Source organism: Lacerta agilis, chromosome 8, assembly GCF_009819535.1.
Source record: "Lacerta agilis isolate rLacAgi1 chromosome 8, rLacAgi1.pri, whole genome shotgun sequence".
Classification (NCBI taxonomy): domain Eukaryota; kingdom Metazoa; phylum Chordata; class Lepidosauria; order Squamata; family Lacertidae; genus Lacerta; species Lacerta agilis.
This window is the reverse complement of record NC_046319.1, coordinates 65,583,737-65,600,314: the sequence shown is the minus strand read 5'-3', so window position 1 is coordinate 65,600,314 and position 16,578 is coordinate 65,583,737. Positions and strand designations below refer to the sequence as shown.

Genomic DNA, 16,578 nt, shown 5'->3' with positions numbered 1-16,578 from the left:
AGATGGATCTAGAAACAGAATACAAAGTCCTTCTCTAGTTCTACACAATCCTTCTTTGTTTTTTTACATTAGTTCCCACCACCACCCACACCGACACATTTGGCATTTAATGATGTTTTATGATGCTTCTGCCTGCCTTTGACTTTTACTGCTGTTTGTTCCTTTTATAACCATTGCAGTTTCCATTGTGCTTTGCTTCATTTTGTTGGAAGCAGGAATGCTGCATGAATGACAGAACGCTAAAGAGGTAAAAGGTAAAGGACCCCTGGACGGTTAAGTCCAGTCAAAGACAACTATGGGGTTGCGGCGCTCATCTTGCTTTCAGGCTGAGGGAGCCGGCATTTGTCCACAGACAGCTTTCTGGGTCATGTGGCCAGCAGGACTAAACCGCTTCTGGCACAATGGTACACCATGACAGAAACCACCGTTTACCTTCCTGCTGCAGTGGTACCTATTTATCTACTTGCACTGGTGTGCTTTCGAACTGCTAGGTTGGCAGGAGCTGGGACCGAGCTCACCCCGTTGCAGGGATTTGAACCGCCGACCTTCTGATCGGCAAGTCCAAGAGGCTCAGTGCTTTAGACCAAAGCGCCACCCGCTAGCAGTACCCTATCAGTGGTGCTGTGGTTGCTGGGATGGTGCAAGGCAATGGTCATGGCAGCTCCATGTTGGCCATGACCTCACTGCCGCCTTGCCTCATCCCCATTCTGGGGAATGCAGTGCCACTGCCAGTTTACCCCTCTCATGCTCTGTGGCTGGTTGATATAGGCCACATTGAAGCCTATGAGGAAATGCTGAGTGGGTGCCAATATTTTAAATCAGGGGTGGCTAACCTTTTTATGCCCAAGGGGGTCCACTTTGCAGAACTAAAAAAAAAAAGTGAGTGGGATTTTGCAGCTCTGTGTATATTAATTAAAACGTTTGAACTTAAATTATAATTATTATATTTTTGGAACTTAAATTATAATTAAAGGCTACTATTAATTCTTAAAGAAATGGGAGTGCCTGATCACCTCATCTGTCTCCTGAGAAATCTCTATGTGGGACAAGAAGCTACAGTTAGAACTGGATATGGAACAACTGATTGGTTCAAAATTGGGGAAGGAGTACGACAAGGCTGTATATTGTCTCCCTGCTTATTTAACATATGCAGAATTCATCATGCAGAAGGCTTGACTGGATGAATCCCAAGCCGGAATTAAGATTACCAAAAGAAATATCAACAACCTCAGATATGCTGATGATACTACCTTGATGGCAGAAAGTGAGGAGGAATTAAAGAACCTTTTAATGAGGGTGAAAGAGGAGAGCGCAAAATATGGTCTGAAGCTCAACATCAAAAAAACTAAGATCATGGCCACTGGTCCCACCACCTCCTGGCAAATAGAAGGGGAAGAAATGGAGGCAGTGAGAGATTTTACTTTCTTGGGCTCCATGATCACTGCAGATGGTGACAGCAGTCACGAAATTAGAAGACGCCTGCTTCTTGGGAGAAAAGCAATGACAAACCTAGACAGCATCTTAAAAAGCAGAGACATCACCTTGCCAACAAAGGTCCGTACTGTATAGTTAAAGCTATGGTTTTTCTAGTAGTGATGTATGGAAGTGAGAGCTGGACCATAAAGAAGGCTAATTGCTGAAGAATTGATGCTTTTGAATTATGGTACAGGAGACTCTTGAGAGTCCCACAGACTGCAAGAAGATCAAACCTATCCATTCTTAAGGAAATCAGCCCTGCGTGCTCACTGGAAGGAAAGATCCTGAAGCCGAGGCTCCAATACTTTGGCCACCTCATGAGAAGAGAAGACTCCCTGGAAAAGACCCTGATGTTGGGAAAGATGGAGGGCACAAGGAGAAGGGGACGACAGAGGATGAGATGGTTGGACAGTGTTCTCGAAGCTACCAACATGAGTCTGACCAAACTGCGGGAGGAAGTGGAAGACAGGAGTGCCTGGCGAGCTCTGGTCCATGGGGTCACGAAGAGTTGGACACGACTAAACGACTAAACAACAACAAATTAATTCAACTACATTTTGGGGAGGTCTTGGGAGACCTTAATATGACTGTGTGTTGTGGTGAGGGGTGGAGACCCATGGGTCAGGAGTTTTACCATCCCTATTTTAAATGATGCTTCCTGAAGTATTTCAATCCAAACTCTCTTAAGACTCAGAAGGACAGAATGGAGATGCAAACAGGGACATGTACAGAGAACAGCAGCTTTTTAGGATGCTGAAAGTCACTACAGCTTTTTTGGGGGGGGGAGGTTAAGATTGCCGTGACTGGCTCACTATCCCTTTAACACAATGCATTCCCTAATAAACCCGTGGCTGATGGGAACATGACGTGGAGGGCACCAGCTTGCCAAAGGCTGTTCTAATGAATGTAGCGCCGACCCCTATTAACTTGAATGTCTGAAAAACACCTATCTGCAGGCCTTTAATCCGCTGCTGTATTGCAAAGGCTATGGCAGAAGGAACACAGAATCACAGAATTGTAAATTTGGAAGGGATCCCAATGGTCATCTAGTCCAACTCCCTGCAATGCAGGATTCCTGCCCACAGCCATCTCTGGGTGGGTGGGCTCAAACCACCAACCTTCTGGTTAACAGGCAGATGTACGGTACTGACCCATCAATAGGTGAGAGTCAGGGAGTGGGACTTGGGGATTTTAATAAGGGCCCACCTACCTCCCTGCAAACCCCACTTGAGTACTGAGCTTGCAGCACCTTAAAAAAACAAAAGGCTGACAGGTTGATTGTGGCATGCTCTTTCACAGATCCAAGGCACAAAATACTGTCCTCAGTTGACCGGAATATGTCTATATTTACACATGGGTAAAGGGGGGAGGGAATGTTGATAGTGGGGTCAAGAAGCAATAACATGCACAGGGAGAGAGCCAGCATGCTGCGAGTTCCAATCCTCACCCAGCCATGATGCAAGGGTCCATCTAGCTCAACATTGTCTACACTGACTGGCAGCAGCTCTCCAGGGTTTCAGACTGGGGGTGTCTCTCAGCTCCACCTGGCAAATGAAGTCGTGACCTTCTGTGTGCAAACCAGACACTCTGCCATTGAGCTGCAGCCCTTCCCTGTTTGCTGAGTGTAGTTGGTTGGTCTGTGCTATGAATTCCACCCAAAGATAGTGACAATCCAGAAATGCCCTCCGACTGCCATGCTGCGTACTCACCTACCTGGGAGTAAGCCACATTTGATTCAGAGGGGCTGGCTTCTGAGTAGATATATCTAAGATGGTGCTGTTAGCAGGACAGTCTCTCTCCCGCTCTCAAACACACACACACACAAATAGAGTGTACCCTACCTCACAGGGTTGTTGTGAAAATAAAATTGGAGGGAGAACAGTGTATACTGCAGCTCCTCATACAAAAGTGCAAGAGATTAGCCTATCATACAAGCGGCACCTACTGAAATTCCCTCTTCTTACCCCAGTTAAAGGTGGAGCAGCCTCATCCCCTTTTGCATTTGGCCTGCCTAGCAGGAAAGATGGCATAAAATTACAGTACAAGGACAATTATAATAATTAAAAAGGAAGCACAGATGACGCTGCAGCGGCCACTTCTATTTTATCATATCAATCTGGGCACAACCCCTTCTAAACCTGGTGATAGGCCACAGGCAAATTCTGCCAGGGACCACGTCTGTGGGGGGGGGGGGCTGGGATGGCCGAGAGGCTACACCAGTTGAATTCCAGCCTGTCTTGTCGAGACACTACACCAGTTGAATCCCAGCCTGTCTTGCAGCAGCACCACCAAAAGCGGCTCCACCCGGCAGGCGTTCCTAAAGGCTTCGAAAGCACTCGATAGCTCGTTCGGGCTCCTCCAATCTCCCGGCTTGTCACTTACAAGGGGTGGGGGTGCGGGGTATGACGGACAGCCCATCACTTGCTCTTTCCCACCCATGTGATCAGAAGCAAGAGCTATTTAAGGGAGGCCGGCGGCCGCGCCTGGAAAATATATATATATATAAATATAAAGAGCGCCAAGCCAGCAAGCGCGCTGCGTGAAAGCTTCTCTTCTCGCTGCACAAACATTCCCGGCAAGGCTCGCCATGGCTGAAGCTTTCGCAGGCGTCTGGAACCTGGTCGACAGCAGCAATTTCGACGATTACATGAAAGCTGTCGGTAAGAGCAGGGATACTATTTTTCCTTCCGTTTTGGGAGTGGGTAGGGGGAGATTGCCTACGAGGAGAACGCACGACCTTGCAGGCTGCTGGCACTGCAACCCCGAGAAGGCCAGCGTGGTTTTCCCTTCCACCATCAATCACTCGCCCGCCCGGGAGGCTGAAATGTTATCGGTGCATCTTGGAATGCGCTCGGCTTGGGCAGCTAGCTCGGTGCGGTGCCGTTTGATAACGCCGAGCGCCGGCGTGCTGGGGCGTTTTCTCCTCCGCAGCCATCTGGAAATCCCTTGGAGAAGTTGAGCCGCCAGCCACGTGGGCGGAGGGCAGGCATTTCATTCAAACATTGCTATTATTTTGTAGTACTGGAGGAGCCACGCGGCGGATTAGGCTGCCGGGAGAAACCTTCCCTCTTAATCCCTTCTGGGTGTAAATGCGTTTAATTCGGATCCTCGCCGTGGCTGCAGGTGGTGCGTAGGGTAGCTCGGGTATATTGCATTCTGCTGTCGCCACCCCCCGGAGGTGCAGAAAGCAGGATCCCCGCGTCACAGCATAATCCCAGGTCTACTGGGGGGGGGGGAGAGTCCTGTTGAATTCAATGGGGTTTACGTCCAGGTAAGGGTAGCTAGCGGTGGTTAGGGATTTGCAGCCATCCATTTGTTGTAGCAAAACGCAGCAAAGAGCCTTGGGGCGCCTGAAGAGCGAACGCGTGTACTAGGGTGGCGGCGGCTTTCCTGGATTTGCAGGAGAGAGGAAAAACGCCACGTGTGGAAAGGGTTGGGGACGCGCGTCTGCCGCTGCAGCGAGCAAATCTGCACGCTTCTCGGCGCTTTTCAGTAAGCCAAGAAAAAGGATCTCGCTGCCCAATCGTGAATCTCGAGTAGGATGTACAGTATTGTTTTAGCTCCCGTGCATGGTGGTTAGCCTAGAACTAAGCTTAATGGCGCTTGCTTCCGAGTAGACGCACAAAAGGTCTCGCGGTTAAGAGGCGCCCGGAGGCACCGGGCGAGGTTAGAGCGGTGAACCAAGTTTGGGGAAGAGGGCGGGGAAAGCCAGCCCGGGGCGCATCTTCCATTTGCGCTAGGCCACGCCGCCTCCGCCCAGGGCGCTCCTTTCTCTGTCTACGGGGCGATTGGTTTACGCTGGTTGGAATGGGGCCAAACCCCGCCCGCCCGCTTGGCTCTTGCAGCGTCTTGGCAGAGCCTGCCCGCCCGAGATTTATTCCTCCTCATCTTACTTTTAGGCCACAAGTTGGAAAAGGTGGAATTTATACATATCCAAAGCAAATGACTCAGTGACTTACTCGGAAGTAAGTCCCATCATAAGTAAGGCTTGTTCCGAAGTAAATTCAGGTAGAATCACTGCATAAATGGAGAGTTGAGCAGGAAACTTACTTTCTTTTGTTTCTCCAGTTTCATGTTCATTACGATGTTCATTGGATCATTACATTTATATGGCAGCTTTCCTCCCAGGAGCTCAAGGTGTCGTACATGGTTCCCCTTTCCTTCCCATTTTATCCTCACACAACAACCCTGTGCTGTGAAATAGACTGTGCTGTGAGCGACTGGCCCAAGGTCATCCAGATTTGAACCCTGGTCTCCCACGTCTTAGCCCGATATTCTAGCCACTACACCACACTGGCTCTCTTAATACGTTCTGCCTTTTATTCTCTCGCTTTTATATGTGAGCCCTGAGCAGCCCTATACATCCCCTCATTGTATTTATCTGGTAATCCACGCCCCCTACTCTTTATGGCAGGGGTAGGCAACCTAAGGCCCGGGGGCAGGATCCGGCCCAATCGCCTTCTCAACCCTGCCCGAGAACGGGAATCATGTTTTTACATGAGTAGAATGTGTCCTTTTATTTAAAATGCATCTCATCTCTGGGTTATTTGTGGGGCTGCCTGGTGTTTTTACATGAGTAGAATGTGTGTTTTTATTTAAAATGCATCTCTGGGTTATTTGTGGGGCATAAGAATTCGTTCAATTATTTTTTTTTCAAAATATAGTCCGGACCCCCACATGGTCAGAGGGACGGTTGCTGACCCCTGCTTTATGAGAAGGGCATGCCTCATTTGTGCTAGCTGCTACCATTGTCATTAGTTAGGGGTCAGAGCCCTCCTTAGACTCTCCACGGCTTTGTAATGCATATGTACCTAAGTGCATGAGGATTTCCACTAAAGCACCACGCAGTGCTCAGCCTGCCATTTTGCACAAAGCTTGAGGTATACTTGGAGCTGCTTATCATGATTGAAGGACTCCTCCCCCTTCAGATTTCTCCCTCTGTCTGCAAACTTGAGTAGTGAGTTGTGCTGGACTGGTACAAAAAAAAGAGACCCACTTAAGACACAAGCAGGGAGGTATCAGCATATGTGGAGAGAATCCTGAAGGGGAACCCCTCCCCCCCCAAAAAGGCTCCATGAGTACTGAGCATGCTCAGTAGCCATGGAATGTAGGGGGGGGGAAATCAGAGTTTGGGGGCATTGTATATAATGAAATTTAAAAGATATTCAAATTCCCATTCACAAAAAGACCAGAGGCCTTTTTAATTAGGGATTATGTCAACTGAAATCCAGAAAGAAGAACATTTTTTTTATGTACTACACAACATCTGCTGCCAGGATTCTGGTCGCAATGAACTGGACCTACAAAGGACCTACAAAGTCAGAATGGCAGGTAAAAATGACAGAATACATCCAATTGGCAATAATGATGGGGCGAGTTAGAGGGTACTCAATGCAGAAAGTGAATAAAGAATGAACAGTATTTAAAGAATATTTGAAAATCCTAATAGCAAAGACCTCCTGACAGAAATGATTCTTGTGATGTATAGACAACAAACTAAATGATATTTCTCTGAAGGAAATTAAGGAAACAAAGTATAATATGATGCTGTGTATCATATACAAAGTATAATATGATACTGTGTAAGAAATAATGAGACTTTGTTTTTTGAGAACAATCGGAAGTTTATTTTATCTTTTTCTTTCATTTATTTTCTTTTTTACTTTCCTTTTATTTTAATTTTTGTTGTGTAGTGTTTGTGCATAAATTGTAACATGGCAAATTGTAAATATGTGTCGAATGTTTTTGTTTGTTTGTTTGTTTTTAATAAAAATGCTTTATTTTAATGTTTCAAATTATAATACATACACATATTTCCGACAAAACATACACAACCTACATACATTTTTCAACATCTTAAAAACCAAACACTCCATCATACTTTCCTTATCTTCATCACACTCTACCCACCACCTTCCAACACCCCACACCCCACCCTGTGCATGACTTCCAGTCAACTCAGCTATAATTTCTTTCTGTTTCTCCTCTTTCTTTCTTCTAACACACTATTATTCCAATTTCTCGTTTATTTACAGTTCCCCTTTGTTGTCTAACTTATTTAATATCCAATAGTTGTAACGGAACTTGTTCATTATAATAGGAGATTTGACTTTTCAACATAATTTTTCAAGTATCCTCTGAACGCTTTCCAATCTTTGTCTGCCCTTTCTTTTGTGGTCCTTCCAATTTCTTCCATTATTTTAGACATATTGTGATATTCTAGAAGTTTGGCGAGCCATTCTGTTTTTGTTGGGATTGCTCCACTTTTCCAATTTTTTGCTATCAGTAACCTTGCGGCTACTGTTGCATATAAGTATAATGTTTTATCTTCCTTCTTTAAACTGTCTGGTACTATTCCCAGTAGGAAACCTTCTGGTGTTTTTTTAAAAGAGTATTTAAACATTCTTTTCATCTCGTTATATACAGTTTCCCAAAATCGGACTATGTTGTCGAATGTTTAATATATTTTTTTAAAGAAGAAATGTAGGATGACAGCTCAAAAGGAGAGAAGGGAAAATGGGAGGAGAGTGAAATTATCTGCTTAGAGAGAATATTGGGTGGCTGGAACCTTGGGACAAGAGCACTTCTATTAGGAGGGGGAATATGCTGCAACACTTTGTTGCAGGACCCACTTCTATTACTCCTTTAAACTCCAAAAACAAACATCTTTCAGATTGATGGGATATGAGGCTATGGCAGGGTTAAAGAATACAGCAGGTGAAATAGGCTCTTCAACAGAGCTATGGCATGAAGGGGCTCAAGGTGGTGTTCTGTGGTATGATGACTGGGCTGTTTGTTTTGTGCCTTTTTCAGCTGAAAAATGTTGGAGGCTGTGATGCTCTGTGGAATCATCTTGTGTGCTTGCTGGAACTGGGAAATGTTGCTGGGAGATTGCTTAAGAGTGGCAAATCAGTACAGGACAGGCAGGGCCTAATTTCAGGTAGCATGATATGCTGATTAAAAATTTAAAATACCAAAAATTTGGAAGAAATTGCAGATAAGGGCAAAGTACCTTTTGGCCCTGTTCACTCTTTGGCCAGGAAATTGGAAGATGAGATCAGGTTCACATGACGCCATACGTTTAAAATACTATGCTGCCACTTTAAACAGTTGTTGTTGTTGTTTAGCCGTTTAGTCCTGTCTGACTCTTCATGACCAAAGCTTCCCTCAAAGAATCCAGGGAGCTGTAGTTTAAGGGTGGTGAGATTTGTTAAGCAACTCCTATTCCCCTCACAGAGACATATTTTTTCAGAGTTGTCTGGGAAGAGGGATTGATTGTTAAACCACTCGGAGAATTGCAGCTCTGGGAGGAGAATGGGGGTCATCGAGCAACTCTCAGAACCCTTAACAAAAAAAAGACCCAGGGTTCTCTGACGGAAGCCATGAGTGCTACAAGTCCTATAACAGTGTTTTAAATGCATGGTGTGAATGTGGCCAAGTTTCTACCTTAATGAAAAACTGGGCAAAATCTTGCCTGCATGCTTTCTGTTGTATCTCTCAATAAGTAAAGAAGTTAGTGACTTGCTTATTTTCTGTGTGTGTGTATGAGAGTGAGAGTGAGAGTGAGAGAGAGAGAGAGAGAGAGAGAGAAAGAAAGAAAAGAAGAGGGATGGAATATTCCAGGGAAGGTCAGTTCCCATGGTGCTTATCTTCCTTCTTGGAAGACTAGCATACCTTATTGCACTCTGGGCAAGATAATTTTCCTCCTCCAAGGACACTCACATGCCTGAAGGCCCCAGTAGACATTGTGACATATTTGGAGGAACTAAGGGCGTTGATTTAACTGGCAATAGCAATCCGGGATCTCAGCAAATGCTTTCAACATTGTCTGCTAACTGGAATCCTTTTTAACTGGAGACCCAACAGTTGGGGTTTTCTACAAGAAAAGCAGCATGTTCTCCATCCCTGAGCTTCTGACCCTTCTGTTAATCATAGGAACCTATAACATAATCTTGTAAAGGGTCACACCATTGGCTCAGTCTTCTCTATATTTAGGGGTGGTGAAACCCAGGACCGGGGGGCCAAATCATTCTGTACAAAGATGAAAATTTATATTTGTTGCTTTGCCCACTTTTGCCTCTGGCCCCACCCACCATGTTGTGCTGTCCTTGGAAGACTGCCCAGAAGAGGATGTTGAATTGTAAAATTGGAAGGGACCACAAGGGTTCATCTAGTCCAGCCCCCTGCAATGCAGGAATCTTTTGCCCTACATGGGTCTCAAACCCACAACTCTGAGAGTAAGAGTCTCATGCTCTGCAGACTGAGCTTGAGCTGGAAAGTTTCTCAGCCCTTGCTCTGCATTGACTAGATATCAGACAAGTTGGGCATACTTGGCTGTACCTGAGGATGATGGGGACATCAAACCTGGTACCTTCTACATGCAAATCAGATGCTCTATCACTGAGCTTACAATCCTTTTCCCAATCACAGAGGATGTGGAAGAGATCTCAGTTTTAAAAGCGGAACTGACCCGGGGAACAGAAAGGAAAAACTCACCCACTCTGAGATTTTCTGACAGTTTTCATCTTTGGGAGATGTGGAGGTGAGGTCCACCACCCACCCCATCATCAAAGTAACTCTCATAAAATTGTATTGTATCTATTAGGCCACCTTTTCTTCAAGGGGCTCCCCATTTTAGCCTCCCAGCACCCCTGTAAGGTGTGCAAGGCTTGGTGAATGCCACTGGCCCAAGGTCATGCAGTGAGGCCTGATTTCTCTATCTCAGTAAGTCAAGAAGGACTCCCTTGCTCCACCTCCAGTGCAACTGATTTAATTTTGATGAATAAGCCTTTGTTCTTTTTGGTGGTGTAGCTGGGTGTTGGGTTATTGTGTTCTGTTGTGTGTGCACGTTTAACCAAGCAGTTTTGCGAGCAGCTCTCTTGAGAAGGTATGGGGGGAGCTTGGCTTGCTGAACTACAACTCCCATCAAACCCTAGTGAGCTGAACTACAACTCCCATCAACCCTAGTGAGCAACCCTAGTGGCCCTAATGGCCAGCAATGATGGGAGTTGTGGTTCAGTAACAACCGGAAGGTCAAAGATTCCCACACCACCACCACCTTTTTAATCCTTCATTAGGTTTCTTCTATTTTAACAAATCTGCTTTTCATACCAGCATCCCATCAACACTGGGATTATTATGGCACTGACTTCCAAGCTACTAGGCTGCTGATAATCCCCCCCCCCACTTTAATCTCTCATTTTCTTGCAGGCGTGGGCTTTGCCACGAGGCAGATGGCAAACCTGACCAAACCCACCACCATTATTGAGGTTGACGGCAACAAGATCACCCTCAAGACCCAGAGCACTTTCAAGAGCACAGAGATCAAATTCACAATAGGAGAAGAATTTGAGGAGACGACCGCAGATGACAGACATGTCAAGGTAGAGTTCTGGCTGTCAAGATTGTGATTGCATCCCTTGCTAGGTCCCATCAGGAGCTACAAAAGGGTTAGACAAGAATACAGAAGATGTTTTATAGCCGATCAGACTGATTTGTCTATTTTGCCCAAGACTGTCTAGTTTGACTGGCTATGTTGTCAGCTGCTAGGAGTCCAGGCTGGTCTATTTAGGGCAAATGGGGCACTACCACACCATCCTGGGTCTGGCCTCAGCCAGCCCTCACCTACTTGCCTTCTTACGTGCATCCAGTTCAAAGGAGCTTCCTGCTCCTTAGTCCCATAGTTGCCCTTGTAAAACTCAGCAGGGGATGGGGCAAAACCAGAATTAATTGATTCTGCTTGTCATTGACTCTGCCTTCCACCCTACCATTGCAAATGGACATCAGCCACCACTGCCTGCTGCCTGATCCTTGTCACTCGAGATGCCAGGACTGAACCAAATCAGTGGAGATTAAGTCTCACACTGGCCACGATGCCTATGCCCTGCCTCCACTTGGTTGGGAATCACAAGTGGGGAGAAGTTCTGTTGTGCTGTTGTCCTGCTTGCAGGCTTCCCGTGAGCACCTGGTTGCCCACTCTGACAACAGGATGCTGGGCAAGCTGGACCTTTGGCCTGATCTCATAGGGCTTTCCTTCTGTTCTTGGGGAGAAATGCCAAGGTGCTGCAGAAACACAAAGTGGTGAGGAGGGCCTGGGAGAGAGAATGCAGAAGGTCAGGAAATGGGAACATTTGACCCTCCGCTTGTTGCTGAACGACAGCTTCTATCAGCCCCACCCAGCATGACCAAAAGCCAGGAATGATGGAAGTTCTCCTTCTCCCCCTTATTTTCAACCTTTGCTTGCAGAGCTGCTGGGCTTGCTGCAAAGTGCAAAGCTGGCGAGATCCCACTCAGTCTCTTAACTTGCTTAGAAGTCTTCTCTACATTCATTCAAATTTGTGCCATGGGCATGTGACCAGAGTCCTTTAGGTACCTAGTCACACCCCTGCCATTGCATCTGACCAGACCAGAGCTTACCTGTTTTTATATAAGCGTTGGGTTTTTCTTTTAAGTGTTAGCAGTGCTTTTTTGGGGGGGGGGATACTCAAGAGTACACAGTACTGGCACCTCTTTTTGTTGTTGTTAAAAAGTGTGGCACTTACTGAAACAACTTCAGTAAAGTACTGAGTGTTAGGTTATTCCAGTCTCGGAGCAGAGTTAGATTTGATATCAATTTGGAACAAGTAGAACCTGTAACAAAAGCTGGGCAGGTGCATGCTTACTCTGGAGCAGACCATGCTGAACTCAGCAAGTCTTATTTTTGAGGAAACCAGCAGAGGTTTGCACTGAGCAACAACCTTAAGTTTGTATACTGGATTCCTATTCATCGAAGTGGTTTTCTCTTACCTGTTATCAGATCCTGAACAAACGAATTCCGCTGCTGTGACGTTGATAGTTATTGTCTGTCAAAAGAAGCTGTGCTACTGGTTTCTACCCTCAAATGACACAGCCTGCAGTTCTGAAGCCTTGCCGGGGGTGGGTGGGGTTTAAAATAAAAAAGTAGGTTAGAGTATATTAAAAGAATTCTTTTCAATAATCACATAGCCATGACTCACTGCAGGATCTCTGTTACTGGTGAGAGCAGCTTGTGATGATGCCACGGTATATTTTAAAAACAAGGGTTGTGAGCTGAAACTGATTTTAATTGAGGGGTTGAGTTTGAAAGGCCCATGAGTTTGTTTTTTAGATCCATTTTTGTCCTGGTATGTTAATGTGATGGGGAAAGAGGGCGTTTTGTTCCGCGTGGTGAAAGTTAAATTATTCCACTGCTTTTCCTTATTCTCCAAAAGGTACCTGTATTGAGGACTTGCTGGTGCAGTTTCAGTTACCCTTGCTTAAAGGAAAAAGCCAAATGACTTAATTGATTAAAAATATTGTTTTAAGTGGTGTACAGACACTTGTCAACCAAAACGTAACAAGCGGGGGGGGGGGGCAATGGAAATATCTCATTTGCATTCCATAGGAAGCGAGCATGTGTGAATTACTGGCAAGCTGCATGTTTGACCTTCGAAGCGAATGATTTTGACTGGCAGGCAGCCAGAGGACAAGATGTTAAAACAACATGTATGGCCTGCGAGAGGTTCTGCTTTAAGAGCTTCACAGGAGTTGCAGGGCACTCTGCACAGACGGCCTGAGCCTGAAGGTTAACAAAAGGATAGGCTTACAGCAGCTGGCAGCCTCACTGGCTCCCATGTGGGGCATATATAAGGGTGCGGGATATGACTCAGTTCACATTTAAAGGGGAACTTGCCTAACTTAAACCTTCTGAAACAATATGAGAACTGAAAGGGCCCAGTCATCCTTCAAAATCCACACTTAACTGAATTTTGCACTGTGGTTCTTTGGCCAAGTAATGGGTACAAAGATGTGGAGCATTGTTAGGAGACCTCTGTTCTTCCTCAGAGCTACACTTCCCAAGGTTTCCTGGGGGAAATGATTAAACCACTCTAGAAATTGCAGCTCTGGGACAGGAATAGGGGCTTCCTAACAACTCTCAGCATCCTTAACAAAGCTCCCAGGATTTTTTGGAGGAAGCCATGGCTGTTTAAAGTGGGATGATACTGCCTTAAATCCATGGTGCAGATGGGGCCTTGCTTACAACCCATCCAAGGGATGAAACTGTCTGTCCGCCTTCCTCCTCTGTACTCAGAATTCTTTTCTTTTACGAACCACAATTCTGCAGCTTTCTAATGAGCTTGATTTGATTTCTTTCTTTCAGTCCCTTGTGACACTAGATGGAGGGAAGCTCCTTCATGTGCAGAAATGGGATGGGAAGGAGACCTCGCTAGTCCGAGAACTGAAGGATGGAAAGTTGATTTTGGTAAGACAAAGTACGCTGCCCTTTACCTGTGGCCTACATGGGCAAGTTAAAAATTTGAAGAGAAAACTGCAAGGGAAGGAAATCACTCCTGGAAACTATTTAACCTGCCTCCAACCCCACCCCACCCCTGGTCACATGAAAATGTGCCTGGAAAAAAACAAGCAAGTAACTCTTTACTTTGGCTGCCTCTGCAATTTAATGGTCGGCTGGCTATATCAATTAGAAACATTTTGATCAACCGCAAGAGGTCCCCACTTAATCAGGCTGCAGAGTGGTTGTTTTTACTTTTTCAAAATTGTGCTTTAGACAAGTACGTGCAAGCCTTGTCGGTGGAGGCACTGCCCCACCCTGGGAACCCTTGTGCCAAGTTCGGAAATGATACCTCAAGAGCCAAACCTGTGCAAAAAAAAGTCAAACTGAAGTCCCATCTTGGTCCGCCATCTTGATTCAAGATGGCACACGGCATCCAAATGGTGACAAAGTCTTCTGCCCCCCAGCTTGGAAACCCTTGTGCCATGTTTGGCAACGATATTTCAAGAGGCAGCCAAATCTATGGAGAATAGACAGTCAAACCTCTTCCCAAAATATACAGTAGATATTAGCCCACTCTTATGGTTTTGTAATTAATGCCCTAAGACAGGGGCCCCCAAACTTACCCGGCCTTGATCCCGGTGTTGATCATGCGGAGGGTGGGGGAGCGCGCGCCCATACGTGTGCGTACTTGCTTTTTCTGGTGCACTTCCAGGTTGGCAAGACACCGGAAATGACGTTTTGCGCATGCGCAAAAGCTATTTCCGTCACTGCGCCAACCCGGAGATGGGCAACCACACCGTGCCGGTAAGAGCGGGTGGTGGGCGGGGCCGCACAATTGGCTCGCGTGGACTGCATCTGGCCCATGGACCTTGGTTTGGAGATGTCTTTTCTTCTTTCAGACTCTGACGATGGGCAACGTGATCTGCACCCGTACCTATCACAAAGCAGAATAAGAGCCTGTACCTGTTCTCTTGCCAAGTCATCCAATGCCAAACTTGTTGCCAAATTGCCTTTGTGATTCCCTTCCTCCCCACAAGTGGTTTTTTTTTTTGTATAGTTGTTGAATCTTTTTGAATCTGTTCAGTATTCAACTTGAACTCTCTCACCCTTTTCTTTTCTTTCATTGCTTTTTTTTAAAATACTGAAGAAGTGGGCGAGGCAGAAACAAACTATGTGGAAGTAATAAACCGAAATAGTTGTGTAATGGTGTCTGGCTGGGTCTCTGTCTGCTTGCCCTTGGTGACATAACTGGGATTATGACTAATAAACCATTCCATTTGTGTGGGGGGGAGGGCTTTTCAGCCCAGGGGCCACATACCTTCACAAGCAACCTTTAGGGGGCCATGTGGTAGTGATGAGCTGGGCCAGAGGCACAGACTCCTAACAGTAGGCTGCATTCCAGTAGCAACATTTCTACACACACCACTCAATGCAAACAAGAGACATTGTCATAGTTGAACACTGCAGGAGGGGTGGAGCCAGGTCTGGTGAGGGGTGTGGCTTATGGAGAATCCCAAGGGCTATACAGATAGATCTGGAATGTCACAGTTTGATCCCAAGGTTCCCCACCCATGGTTCATTTTACTGAAAATGTATTCCTCCTTTTCTGCCAACCATCAAAATGGATGTTTAAGGTGGTTAAGCAGATCAGAGCCCTAGCACAGTGTTTTTCAACCACTGTTCCGTGGCACACTAGTGTGCCGCGAGATGTTGCCTGGTGTGCCGTGGGAAAAATTGAAAAATTACTTTATATATAGTCAATATAGGCACAGAGTTAAATTTTTTAAACATTTTCTAATGGTGGTGTGCCTCGTGATTTTTTTCATGAAAGAAGTGTGCCTTTGCCCAAAAAAGGTTGAAAAACACTGCCCTAGCATTATCTGGGATAATTAAATTAATTGGTATGATTGCAGGTACTCGCTGTTACTATAGCCTCATCCTTGCCTGTTGGCAATTGTGTTACAGAGCTGCAGAATGAGTCCTGCAGTTCTAGCGTTTTGCATACAGACTAAACCTTAACAGTCCATTGTTTTGCCAAGCTGATTCGTCGGATGAGTATTGTATTATGGAGCCACAGGAGCTAAAGGTGACTCGCATTGTGGCGTCTTAAGACCCAGCTTTTGGACTGGCTGTTTTTTCTGGCCAGGTTAATATTGAGTGTAAGGGAATATGGACCAATTAATCTCCTCACCCAAAAGACCAAATTAAGAATGAGACTCTTCTAAAACAAAACAGAAACTTTGTTTCCACTTGGTGCTTTACCATTGCAAGGTGTAATACTTTGTTTCAAGCAGGCACTCGTAACAGAGATAATGTATTAAATATCTGAATGCAACACTTTCAACCTGTCGCTGGACAGAGAATTTTCTTTCTTTCTTTCTAGGATGGCTATTCTTCTACACCAGGGGTGGCCAACTCCCAAGAGACTGTGATCTACTCAGTTAAAAACTGGCAGTGATCTACCCCCAATATTGAGGTTCAGGTCAAAGTTGTTGAGCTTTTATTAGGAAGGAGGAAGACCCATGGAGTGGGGGGGGGGTTGGGTCAAATTGGTTGAGTTTTTTCAGGGAGGAGGTAAAATGTTGAGTTTTTTTAGGGGAGCCACAGTTGTTCAGCTTCTTTGGGGGGAGCCAGTGATCTACCAGTAGATCACGATCTACCTGTTGGACATGCCTGTTCTACACTATACAGTGGTACCTCGGGTTAAGAACTTAATTCATTCTGGAGGTCTGTTCTTAACCTGAAACAGTTCTTAACCTGAAGCACCACTTTAGCTAATGGGACCTCCCGCTGCCGCTGAGCACGATTTC

At 45.8% G+C, this 16,578-nt stretch overlaps 1 protein-coding gene across 1 annotated transcript; it reads left to right on the top strand.

The window, feature by feature from the left end:
• The first annotated feature begins 3,903 nt into the window (after window positions 1–3,903).
• On the top strand, window positions 3,904–14,839 carry FABP3 (fatty acid binding protein 3). The gene is made up of 4 exons (XM_033158015.1): window positions 3,904–4,136; window positions 10,687–10,859; window positions 13,634–13,735; window positions 14,668–14,839. Exons 1-4 carry the CDS (start codon window positions 4,064–4,066, stop codon window positions 14,719–14,721), a joined length of 402 nt encoding a protein of 133 aa, XP_033013906.1. The 5' UTR covers window positions 3,904–4,063; the 3' UTR covers window positions 14,722–14,839.
• Window positions 14,840–16,578: the final 1,739 nt, after the last annotated feature.